The following is a 12,579-nucleotide window of genomic DNA, read 5'->3' as shown; positions in this document are numbered from 1 at the left end:
AATAGATTGATATGGAGCAGAGGACTGTTCACCTCCACACACACACCTCCCTTACCCGGGTCGTTAGATCAGGAGGCGGAGGAAATAAATTAGACCTCAAACGTGATATAAATAGAAAGTTTAAGAGAGTCCTTTGTGGGTAAAATTAGAGTCCTTTTGGTTCCTACAAAAACATTTAATGAACTGAAACCCTGTATTTTTTCGTTTGTTTATTTGTTTGGGTCATAATCAGATTCTGGCCCCGTCCAGCTCAGACCTCCCCCCGGAGCCCCCCACCCTGATGGCCTTCCTGAACTCCTCTTCCACCTTCACTCTGTTCAGACAGCACGCTCTGGTAAGACATCTGTCCGTCTGTTTAGCTGTCTGAACTCAACCTTGTTAGGTTTTTTCAGTGTGTTTTAGTGTGTGTGTTTTTTCACAGATGTACAATCTGTCAGAAGATCTGCAGGCGTTAGGTTTCACCCTCCTGCTGCCAACAGATGATGCCATCAGGCAGCACCTCAACAGGACTGACCCCTCCCTCCTGGTAGGTCCAGATAATATGAGCTAATGATGTTCTACGTAGATGGAGAACTTGTTTCCATACAGCCAATCAAATTGCTTAATTGTGACCATATTTGAATGAAGCAGCAACATCAGCGATCACGGGCAGAGCAGATGGTCACACTGAGCGATACAGCAGCTGCACAACACAAGAGCCACAGACTCTGAACAACAACACACATTAGCTTTCATGCTCATGTCTTACCTGATTTACCAACATGAATACATGTCTTGTCCTGCACCTTAGCATGTTGAACGAGCGATCAAACAAACATTCACCGGGGAAAGGTGCACAATTAGCTGCTCAGCTGCAGCATATTAAACATCATGTAAACATACCTGCATAATGTGCATATATCACTTTAGCCCAGTAAGGTGCTGGTTTGGTCCCACTGACAACAGGCTGTCTGCACATGACATGTAGGCTACAGAGAAAGTTTGTTTACTTTGTCTCTCCTTCACAACAGTGTTACAGACACTCTGGCAGCCTGCCAGCTGCAGTCAATCAAACACAGACAACAAAACGCCCCTTTGAGAGGAAAAATAAGTATTTCTAATATTTCCCCAATAGTGGGGCAGCTAAGCTGAAATATTCATTACAATTGTGCATTTTGCTATAAAAGCAGCACATTTCGCACAGACATAGGTTTACAGTCCCCTCAAAAACTATTGGAACAGCGCTGCGAGGCCAATACTTTTCTTTTGCTGTTCAATTTACAGACTAACTCGCTAGATTGATCGATTTTTAAGGCCTCCTAAAGGGACTGTTTGTAACTTTGTAAGCGTATAAATGTAGCGGGTCGGCACACATGCGCGCTCGCATATGCGCGTTCGCATGTAGCCGCTGTACCCTCCTCCTCTGCCTGCTCGCCTTCACTCAGACAGCTCAGCTCGCTCCACCTCTAGACGTGAACGCGCGCTCACTCCACACTGCAGAAGAGTTAGTTTAGCTCTGAGAATATCTAGTGAATGTACAGGGGACGTTTGTGCAGAAATAACTGCTGCAGCTCCTCCAGACCAACAGAGGTTTTCCGTGTCTTGTGAAGTGATGGAGCTTTGCAGAGAGTTACGTTGTCTTCTCGTTACCGACCGGGTGCTGGTGTCTCCTCTGCTCTCTCCGGCTGCGGGCGGAGAGAGCAGAGAGACACGCTGCAGATCCCCGCTGCCTCAGCCTGCACTTAGGCAGGAAAAGCCAACACTAGGATCAGATCTAAATCATGTTCATGGAGAGACCTTCGTCTGGTCAGCTAACATTACTGCCAAGCAGCTGAAATATAGAGTGATATTGTGGTTTTAGCTGACGTGTGTCGCCTCACTGTTTTGAGTGATGCTCGTTCAGGTATATTGAGAGCGAGCAAGCGCGAGCCCGACGCTGACTTTCGTTGATTTCACGGCCACAGGTGTCGCTGTTAACAACTAACTGAAAGTTACAAATAGTCCCTTTAAGCAACAAATGTAGTGACTTTCTGGGCAGGCATTAGCTACTCTCTCTTGAAGAAAGTCGACTGAGATCATTCATTCACACAGCAGCTACTGAATGAGCTGTGAATGTGCGTACCTGTGCTCTTAATGATTTGACCCAGGAGTTCCTTTGGCGTTGTTTAATTTTTAAATCTTTAGTTTGACTGATTAACTTGGCTATAATTTTTCATTTGATTTACCATCTCATTTAAGAGTTAATCCTCTATTCAAGATGCTTCAGCTCCACAATCGATACAACAGAACTTCAAATAAAATAGAAATTACAGGTACATTTACATATATACGGTATATGTTATGAAAAGATATAGATATGACACAAAAATGAACACAAAAATGAGTCTTGATGATTTCCAAGGTGTGTTCAAACTGATTAGATCAGATGTCAGAAGATCACAAACATGATTTTCCTCTTTTTATTTTTTTAAGGATGCTTTTAACAAACTTTTAACCTGAGAAAAATGTGAAAGCCAAATAAAAGGAGCATGGTCACTTCAGGGTCAAAGTTCACCCCCTTACCTTCATGATAGAATGACAACCAATACACCTATAGAACGGCAGGATCTTCAGCTTTCCATCACTATATACAGTACCTCTTTTCATCAGCAGTAAAATTGACAATCACTGGATAAAGTTTGGGATTGAAATTTTTAGTTTGGGTTGGCGCTTCAGGTTAAAAAAACAAAAATATTTTGCAATGGCCTTCAAATCTGAGCAAGGGAGCTGATATTTGTCTGGTCTCTAACCTGTGACCAAGCCCACTTGGTTGAAACTACAAGGAAACTAAGATCATTCTCCTGTCGGAATAACTCACAGGGTCACCGAGTTCTTTCTGTACTATTATTGTTTTGCTTTCTGCCTTAGTTGACTATGAATCCTCTTATATCACATATGTATCATCCACATTTCTGTATAATTAATATGGAAAATTGAATAAAAATATAAATGACAAAAAAAGAGAAACTCCCAATCTAATCCACCACAGCAAGGTGCCAACTCCAATAGGATTAGATTTTTTTTGTGTTATTTATTTTATTGATATGCAATAGCTCTTTTTAAATTTATTTTTTGGCGGGTTATAAAAACATATATATACTGTAGTTGTAGTTGTAGTAACAGACAAACGGTGGCTGAGTTATGGCATGATACAAGAACTGAGGAGGCGGGTTGCTGGGGGGAAAGGTTTGACGAAAAGTAATAAAATAAAAAATATAAACTATAACTAATAACAAAACATCCGTCTAGCTTAACTTACAACAACCTGTACAGCTGCAAACATCTCATCCACACTTAGAGACATTTCTCAGGCTCTGGCACATGAAGAAGACATCCTCGTTTCACGTAATACGTTCTGATTGGGCAGTTGTTTTTCCAACAGTGGAAACAGCTGCCATTTGACACAACAACAGACATATCAGAGATGTGATTATCGATAGACCAGAATTATTCTTTAACTCACTTCCTCTGTCTGTCTGTTTGTCCAGGACTCTGATGTGTTCAAGTACCATGTGATTCTCAATGAACTGCTCTTCCCCGACCACCTGTCTGACGGCACGTTGAAAAGCACACTGCTGGGCAACGACTACCAGGTCCAGTTCCACTTAAACAACAACAACCAGGTAATAATAGCCGGACAGTCATGTGAACACCGAAACGTTGAAGACTCGTCTGTTCAATTAAGGAACATGCTGCTGCTTTTTGCATTCCTGTCAGGTTTTAGATGATTTCCTTCCCGGCAGCCACAAGTTTCAGTTAATTTCTGTGAAAATCAAAATGCAGAGAAATAATCCATCCCAGTCAACATGTAGACACATTTATTATGGTCGAAGTTACAGTACATGAGGCCTGAGATACAGCTGCACAACAGCAAAATCATCATCAACCATTATTTATTCAGGGAGAATTGACTGAGCTCTTTTACAGCAATGTCCTGAAACCACATCCACACTAGTAGAAGGATATACAGTATATAAGAAGGAAGGACATACAACAACTACAATAAAAACAATAAATGTAGAGCTGTGAAATAAAAACAATAAATAACAACCATGTCTGTGAATTAACCAAAGTAAGAACAACCATATCATCTAGCATACACTTAAACTGAACTACCAACACATACCTGTCTAATTTCAGTACCTCTTGTAATTTATTCCATTTATTTGGTGCGAAAAAAACTAAAAGCTAATTTACCAAGCTCAGTATTGATCTGAGGAGTTTCAAGGGATAAAAATTCCTGTGAGCTTGTGTGATAACAAAAGGTTTTGAGTTTTAAAAGAGAAGTGAGGTAGAAGGGTAACTTGACTACCAATACTTTATAAACAAAAAGGAGGTGGTGTCTTTCTCTTCTATCACCGAGAGAGAAAACCATCCCACGGTCTGGTATAGTTCAGAGCGGTGAGTTCTAAAACCTAACCCGACCCCGTCTGATGGTTTCTTTCACAGAACCATCTGAGAAGCCGTCATTAGAAACTGTTTGGGAAAGGGCATTTTCAAAAAATACTTGGCAGGTGATTGGATGAACCATTTGTCAATCAAACTAATGGAAGCAAAACTAACTGAAGGCGAGAACATCGCCTTCAATGCAGAAATACTCTCCAGTTCTGATATAACTGATGCGACATTTGATCCCGCGATTCTCACGTGATCTCGTGACATTGCGATAATCCAGCTAACAATGCAGCAAGTCTCTGGAAGTTTATTTTCATAGAAATGAACTGATGGATATCTGGAAAGAAGGAAATCAATCTAAAAACTGAGTGGATGATTTGACAGATGACAAACATGTTTAGTGAAGTATAAAAGATTCATTGTTTTTGTGCTAAAACATGCAAACACAGTAGTATGGTCTTCTAATGTGTAAATCTTTGCCAGTCAGGCGGAGTGAGTCTGATTTGTTTCTCGTCCTCCAGACAGTTGTGAACAACGTTCCTCTTGACGGCACTTTCATAGAGACGCAGAGGGGCGTCATCATAGTCCTCCCAGAGGTCCTCAAAATCCAACGCAACAGATGCAGCAAACAGGTCTACCTGCAGTTCAACGTAAGGATGGAGAGAGTGATGGAAAGGTGGATGAACGAATTAATGAATGGAAAGAAGAATAGATAGATGGATTAATGGATTAATGACAGGATGGATTGATAGAATGATAGACAGCTGGGTGATCAGAGGGTGAGGTGACTAATAAATCTGCTCTCAGCCAGTCACAACGCTGCTCTCATCGCTCTGAAACAATGACAAGGCTCAAGTGCTCCAGTGATGACGTATTTTTGAAGGCCAACCAGGAAGTTAGCATTACCCTGGGTTCCCTGGATAAAAATCCAATGGGATTTTCCATTGGGTTTTGGATTGTTGCAGAAAATAAGCTTTGTGGCAAACAAACATTTATAATACTTACACGTTTTGTTCAGTAAAATAATCTCCACAAATGAAAACCACTTTTATAATTTTTGAAGCGTGAATGCAATCTCCAGCAGTAAAAAGCTAACGTTAGGCTATAAACAAACTAACCACATTAAACTTTATTTTTTGAGGCAGATTTTAATGCATTTCCTGGCTGAGGAGTGTGTTCTTTCAACTGTTTATTTACATTTGAAGCATTATTCCTATATTTCAGCACATTTGCTCCAAGTATTTAATTTTCCCTTTTGGACAAAATCATTATATTGGCAGTGGGGAGACTTTGCAGCAGATGCAGATGTTTATTGTCAGGATGGCTGGATTATGCATTCCACCCCCTCTGTTCTCTCTCTGTCCTTGTCTCCAGGGAAGGTGTACAGACTGTGAAGGACCACCTCGATGCCTATTGAACTACAAACCAGTAAGAAAACTGTTTTGCTTTGGTTATACTCGCACGAGGCACCGTGGGGCAGGCCTCCACAGATGGCGCACGAGCTACGAGCACGCACAAAGGTGTTTATGCTCAATGCCTTGTTTGTTGCAGTATTCTCCGAAACGCCAGAGGGCACACAAACAAAAGATTCTGTGAAGAAGCAAGTCAACAAGTGATACCGGCAAAACACCATAGACCAAACTCCTCAGTGCCGGGGAGGAATTGTGATTAACTGTAAACTCATATCTCATATTAATGGACATACTTTATCGCCTTTATACAATCCCTGTAAAGAAAGTAGTCAAATTATTAAATGTATTATAATGAAATGAAGGTTGAAAGGTTAAATGCTTTTAATTCGGTTGGCAAAATATTTGTTCTTATCTGTTTTTAAAGCATTTAAAAACAAAGTGGCAGTCTTTCTAATTCATTATTTAACTTCTTAATTTAAGTGATTGGCTTTTATCTTATTGTGTCAGTCATGCCTGAAAAGTTTGGTCACACAGCGGGGCGCCTAGTTACAAGACTCCAAACCGAGTATATGTCTGGGCCGTGTACGGTCAGTCTGTGAATTTGTGGCTAAATTGTTACACAAATAGTCAGTGGTCATTTCTATAATGTTAAATCCAGCAGTACATGTCCACCAGGTCCGGCAAGGACACTAGGGGACGCGCTGCTCCACTCAACTGGCCATTCAAGCGGTGACTTACCCTATCGTGGTAAGCACCTGATTGGTCCTTGGTTTTCTGCTTGCCATTTCAAACAGGAAACGACATTGCGCCCTACTCGTAAACTTTCTGTTATTCGTCAGCCGAACGCATAGCGCTGGATTGTTGACTGGACTGGTTGCGTAAGGGACTGTTCCCCGCCTTTTCATTTTAAAAGAGCAACGGCCAATGAGGATACTCGAATACACAGCCGACCAATCGGGTAACTTCTTAACTCAGTCAGTCAGTCACTCAGTGACAGACTTGCGTTTGTAAGGCTGGCCCTCTGCAGTCCAGCCAAAATTTCAGAGGTGCACAACCAAGCACTGCGACAACTTGCAGAGCCTTTACGCTTTACGCGCAATGCGTGATGATGTCATCACACTGGGGCGAGCATAGTTCAAAGAGGGTGGATGCAATAACATGAACACCTGTGAAGCTTTATCCAGAGACACGATCTTTGGCTCCAAAAATGACTACAGAGTTAAATCAAACACCAAAAAGAACATTTTGGTTAAGAGGACTAGATGACATTTAACCACGGTGTGCTGTACAGGCGTTGCTGTTATTATTTGCACCACACACTGGAAGAAATCTGTTTCTATGTGTCATGTGTTTACTTCTTGAGTAGGCTCTAATTGCCAAAATAAAGTCAGAGTTGTATTGTGTACGTGTAGTTTTTCAGCCATCAGTGTATCTCGTCATCTCTGTAGATGCCTGAGTTCTGTAATAGCTCTCAGTTTGGGTTTCTATTGTGTCTCTAATGTCTTCTACTGCAGATTAAAGAGAAGTTTCCGGCCAACATGCGATCCAACTGTAAATACAGGAAGCGAGTCGGAACCAGGAGGAAGTCAATGCCAGGCTGTGTCGTCAAATGTCTTGGGTTAACCACGGTCTGCCAACACTACTACTAGCACCACAGTTCTACCACTATAACTACTACCAGTTTTCACTCAGCCTCAACCCTGTTTTTAACTCTTGCCTTGACTTTCATCTCAAGTCCAGTTGGCTTTAAATATTCTTGACTACTGTTTGGCTATTTGTAATTTCACTAGTAGTAGTAATATTGCTCTAATGACAGCAAATGCTACTACTATACTAATACCTGCAACAATTAGCTGTTGTTAGTGTTACCAGCTAATACTAGCTGCTACTACACTACCACAACTGTTACCACTCAAACTGCTGCCGATCATACTTCATCATACTTCATACCAAAGCTGAATATTATGGTGAAGTACAATGTTTTTCTGATTATAAACTGTTGTCAGTATGATTTCTTTTTTACTTTTTAAAACGTTTTCAATGAGAATACTTAGACTAATCAGGTAAATACAGGGCGATACTAATACAACCCTCAACAGAAACTGAAATACAGATTATATAATAGTTTGTTGTTTTTATATATTTTTGTGAGTGAATGTAAAGACTCTTCTTCGTTGGTATCATTATTCTCCAGCAGTGACAACCCACCCTCTGTGGACCAGCTGACAAATATCACAGAGCATTGTGGCTCTTTCCAATATTGTCTTGTGATGTCTAAAAAATAAACAGCCTCACTTTAACAAACAGATGAAGTCATAAGTGTTACAGATTCCAGTTCTGAAAAGGGCGTAATAATAGTAATAATACTGATGTCTGTCCTGCAGGATCACTCCTGTTGCCCCGGTTACTATGGCCACGAGTGCTTCAAATGCCCCGGAGACGTCGGCAGCTGGTGCTCAAATCATGGGCAGTGTCAGGACGGTAACCACGGCAACGGGGAGTGCCGTTGCTTCGAGGGTTTCCACGGCACCGCGTGTGAGGACTGTGAGCCAGGACGATATGGAGTCAACTGCTCCTCCAGTAAGGAACACACACACTCACACTCATCCTGACGGAAACACTCCTGAACACACATAAAGATGCTGAGGGGCAAATTCACAAAATTGTGCGGCTTTTGCGGCCGCTAAACCTGCACAAATAAGACAAAAAGAAACTGTGTAATTCTCAAAGCACCCGCAAATGGTGAAATACAACCCTAACTGCACTGCCAACAAATAGCGTCTCTGTGCTTCTGTGCTATTTGGAGATTTGGGTAATATGCAAACATTTGGTGCAAAGTTTGCCCCTTTCTACGCAAATGAGCCTCATTGCAAAGATGAGCGCTAATAGCCACAGCTACACAACGCAGTTACAGTGAAATTACTAGCGTCTTCAGAGAGTTGGTGCCATCTGAAATGTATAAGGAGTGTCTGCTCAAACTCACTGAGGGGACAGGATACAATGCCAGGTGAGTCATGAAATATAAATGGAGCTCACCTACATATAATTTTTATAAAATACGTGAGGAAAAAAACTAAGAAAAAGTGAATGAAAAATAAGGTTATTATTAGGGCTGTCAGAGTTAACGCGATAATAATACATTAAAGCAAATTTGTTTTAACTCCACGATTTTTAAGTTGTAGCAGGCTCAGTTTTAAAGCGTCTGGTACCAACGTCTGTCCGACATATGTCATACTAGCTTGTCGGGAAGGAGGTTAAATAACACTCCAAACCTACGCTAAATTTTGGCGAGGAAAAACTGGCATGGCCATTTTCAAAGGGGTCCCTTGACCTCTGACCTCAAGATATGTGAATGATAATGGGTTCTATGGGTACCCACGAGTCTCCCCTTTACAGACATGCCCACTTTATGATAATCACATGCAGTTTGGGGCAAGTCATAGTCATAGCTGTTGTTGTCTGCTGGGCTTAAGTTTGCCATGTTATTTGAGCATATTTTTTATGCTAAATGCAGTACCTGTGAGGGTTTCTGGACAATATTTGTTATTGTTTTGTGTTGTTAATTGATTTCCAATAATAAATATATACATACATTTGCATAAAGCAGCATATTTGACCCCTCCAATGTTGATAAGAGGATTAAATACTTGACAAATCTCCCTTTAAGGTACATTTTGAACAGATAACAAATGTGCGATTAATTTGCAATTAATCACAATTAACTATGGACAATCATACGATTAATCGCGATTACATATTTTAATCGATTGACAGCCCTAGTTATTATATAAGTGAATGAAAAAATGATTTCTTCCCTCTCCCTCCTTTCCCTCTCCTGTCTCTTAATTGCTTTCGTGGGGTTTGGATAAAAGTGGCGCTCTGACAAGCCCCTCCTGACAAGACATCTGGCTCAGGCTGACTCTCTCCCCTCACGACTGACGCGTTGGCCTCAAGCACGTTTATACTTTGCCAAATGGATAATTGCAATCAGATGCAAAAAGGGGCAAATTACACTAAGCTGCAAAATTTTAAGGTTGTGTTTGCACTGTAATATTATTAGTGCAATATCTTTTGTGAATCAGTCCGTGAGACGGAGCAGATAGCGGTTACAAGTGATGCGCAATTCATGGTGCTATCAGCAATCCATATTTTGGGAATTTGCCAATCAGACTGCTGACAGCCTGAAGTTTTTGTCTGCCATAATGTTTGTCTACCCCGAGGGGGCTTTACTTGATTAGACTGACCAAAAAAATGAGCAGACTTTTTTAGACTTAGTTGTTGAATGAGGGTAAAAACCTGTGCAGCTAACACACCAGCAAGACAAACAAACCTGCGAAACTCGTGACGCTTACAAACCTACAACTTTAACAAACCAGCAATGCTGATAAACATCGCTAACAAAACTATGATGCTAACCGATGATGCTAAGAAAACCCAGGAGGAGATTTGTCATGTTTTTAACATGAGAGATTAAACCACAGAGGAAACACTGGCACTGTTAAAGGGCTGCCACTAACGACTCATTTTCTATTGATTAATCTATAGACTATTTTACTAATTACTAATCGATTAAGTGATTAGTTTTCCTCCAAAAAATCTAATTGATCATTTAATTTAAGTTTATTTTATTTTGACAAACTGTATGTCATTGTATAATGCAGCAGAAGACAAAATGCAAAAAAAAGGTTTACATATTAAAGTGCAAAACTATAGGTTGATATGTGCTATCGAGATGTGCTACTTGCAGTTCTGCACATGCAAAACATATGCTCTCTATATTCTTACAGTATAGAGTGAGTAGTAGTATAATATACAAGTATTCTGTAGCGGGAGCTTTTTTGATATTGGGGGATATTGGTCCAACGAAATACGCTAATTATAGAGTTTCAAAATATGATCCTCATATTGTTACCATACACTCACCCCTGTTTGTAAATTCAATAGATTCCACTATCGATTAGCACTACGGTAGTAAGGCAGCATACCGTAAATCATCAGAACATGCCGGCGGTGCAGAGGTTTGACGGTATGTTCCGGGTGGTGGGAGGTTTGGCGGTGTGTTCTGAGCAGGTTAGCGGGTGCCATTCATCTGCATCTACACAGAGCTGGTTGAAAATCAAACTTTCCATTCAAACACTTATTCAATGTAATTTCTAAGGTAACAGGCAGGCTTCTTTATTGCTCTATGAGTGTATTTAGCAGCTACAAGGACAGCCGCATCAGTTTAAAATATGATTTGACTGAATTGATGTTGAAGCATTTTCAGTGTCAACGTCATCGATTACGCTGACTGATCGCGACAGCCCTACACTGTTAACCTGTGTGTGTGTGTGTGTGTGTGTGTGTGTGTGTGTGCGTGTGTGTGTGTGTGTGTGTGTGTGTGTGTGTGTGTGTGTGTGTTGCAGAGTGTGTGTGTGCCCATGGGAAATGTGAGGACGGTCTGGCAGGAAGTGGCAGGTGTGTCTGTTATAAAGGTTGGAAAGGCTCTTCCTGCTCTATAGGTAAGACACACACACACACACACACACACACACGCACACACACACACACACACACACACACACACACACATTCACACACACAGAGTGAAATTGTAACCACACTCAATATTTTCTCTAACCTGCTATCACCTGAAATCTTTGTGTGTGTGTGTCTCAGAGATCAAGGACGACGCCTGTGGAGGTGTGTGTGACGAGAACGCCAAGTAAGTCTGTTGTTGTGTCTACAGCTGGTTTACGTTTGTGTGTGTGTGTGATCTGGATCATAAACCACTGGCTTTGGAGAAGTTGTGAATTTAGCCAGAATACACCTGGCTGTCTGAAATCGTTTACTATTCACCATAGCATGTTCAGTATTATGTAATGTTGTCCAAATATCTAGTGAGAATCATTAAACCCTTCAGGACTCACATTATCCCACGATAACATGCAACGTCAAAATAAGTTGTGGTACAACTAGTTACTGTTATGAGAATGACTGCTAGTTCGGTTTTCTGGCATGTCTAGGGCAAGTTCATTCCCTAACATACAGTGTGCTATCGAAAGCAAAGGCTGGCTGGCTCTCAGTGAGTTGTGTGGGCTTACCTCCTGTCAGCAACAGCGGCTAGCTCCGACCGAGAGCTCCACCTGGGCGGCCAGCCCAGACGGCGTCCGTAGACAGTTCTTACTCAGGTTTTTGTTGTTGGTGGTGGTTGATCAAAAGAAAACAAAGCTGGAGGTAATAGGCATTCAGCTCAGCAATAGATTCTACTTGACACTGACTCTGTCAGAGCGGTGAATTCTACTGTATGTTTATTATTGAGGTCGTAGTAGTTGGTGGTTTTGGTACTGGATAGATTATATTGAGAGGTGTTTCCGATATTTTGGGCAAAATATTAGAAACATGGGAAGTAGCTAAAGCCCGGCTCAAAAAGTCAATATTAGTTGGTTGACAGTGTGGTCTAGTTGTGCCTTTTGGGGTTTTGAGGTCCAGGGTGCCCAACATTTTTGAAAGCGTTTCCGGAGTAGAAATGTTCCATTAGTTCCAAAAGGGCAAATCCCTTTGTCCCTACTTTAGTAGGGGTCAAGCAGTAAGCGGGGGTATGTGAGCCATGCTCACTTTTGCCTTGTTTCATTAACATAAGATTGAAAAAATGTATTAAGTCAAACTACTAACTGACTCAAATAATCATTGTGCTGCTATCATGATTCAAGCTGCTTTTATCTCATCTATATATATATATATAAATGTACCTGTAATTTCTATTTTATTTGAA

General features: G+C 41.1%; 1 protein-coding gene across 2 annotated transcripts in view; it reads left to right on the top strand.

Annotated features, from left to right (window-relative positions):
* Window positions 1–12,579, top strand: part of stab1 (stabilin 1) — a 107,179-nt gene that overhangs the window by 53,313 nt on the left and 41,287 nt on the right. For both annotated transcript variants that reach the window (XM_074638304.1, XM_074638315.1), the window contains 9 exons: window positions 233–334; window positions 422–526; window positions 3,507–3,641; window positions 4,935–5,063; window positions 5,788–5,841; window positions 7,340–7,453; window positions 8,210–8,405; window positions 11,231–11,326; window positions 11,484–11,529. In XM_074638304.1, the coding sequence (XP_074494405.1) occupies window positions 233–334; window positions 422–526; window positions 3,507–3,641; window positions 4,935–5,063; window positions 5,788–5,841; window positions 7,340–7,453; window positions 8,210–8,405; window positions 11,231–11,326; window positions 11,484–11,529 (977 nt within the window). The remainder of the gene's footprint in view (window positions 1–232; window positions 335–421; window positions 527–3,506; window positions 3,642–4,934; window positions 5,064–5,787; window positions 5,842–7,339; window positions 7,454–8,209; window positions 8,406–11,230; window positions 11,327–11,483; window positions 11,530–12,579) is intronic.

The sequence above is a fragment of the Sebastes fasciatus genome, chromosome 1, assembly GCF_043250625.1.
Source record: "Sebastes fasciatus isolate fSebFas1 chromosome 1, fSebFas1.pri, whole genome shotgun sequence".
In the NCBI taxonomy this organism is placed as follows: Eukaryota; Metazoa; Chordata; class Actinopteri; order Perciformes; family Sebastidae; genus Sebastes; species Sebastes fasciatus.
Note: the sequence above shows the minus strand (reverse complement) of the source record. Positions and strands in the feature narration are given on the sequence as shown.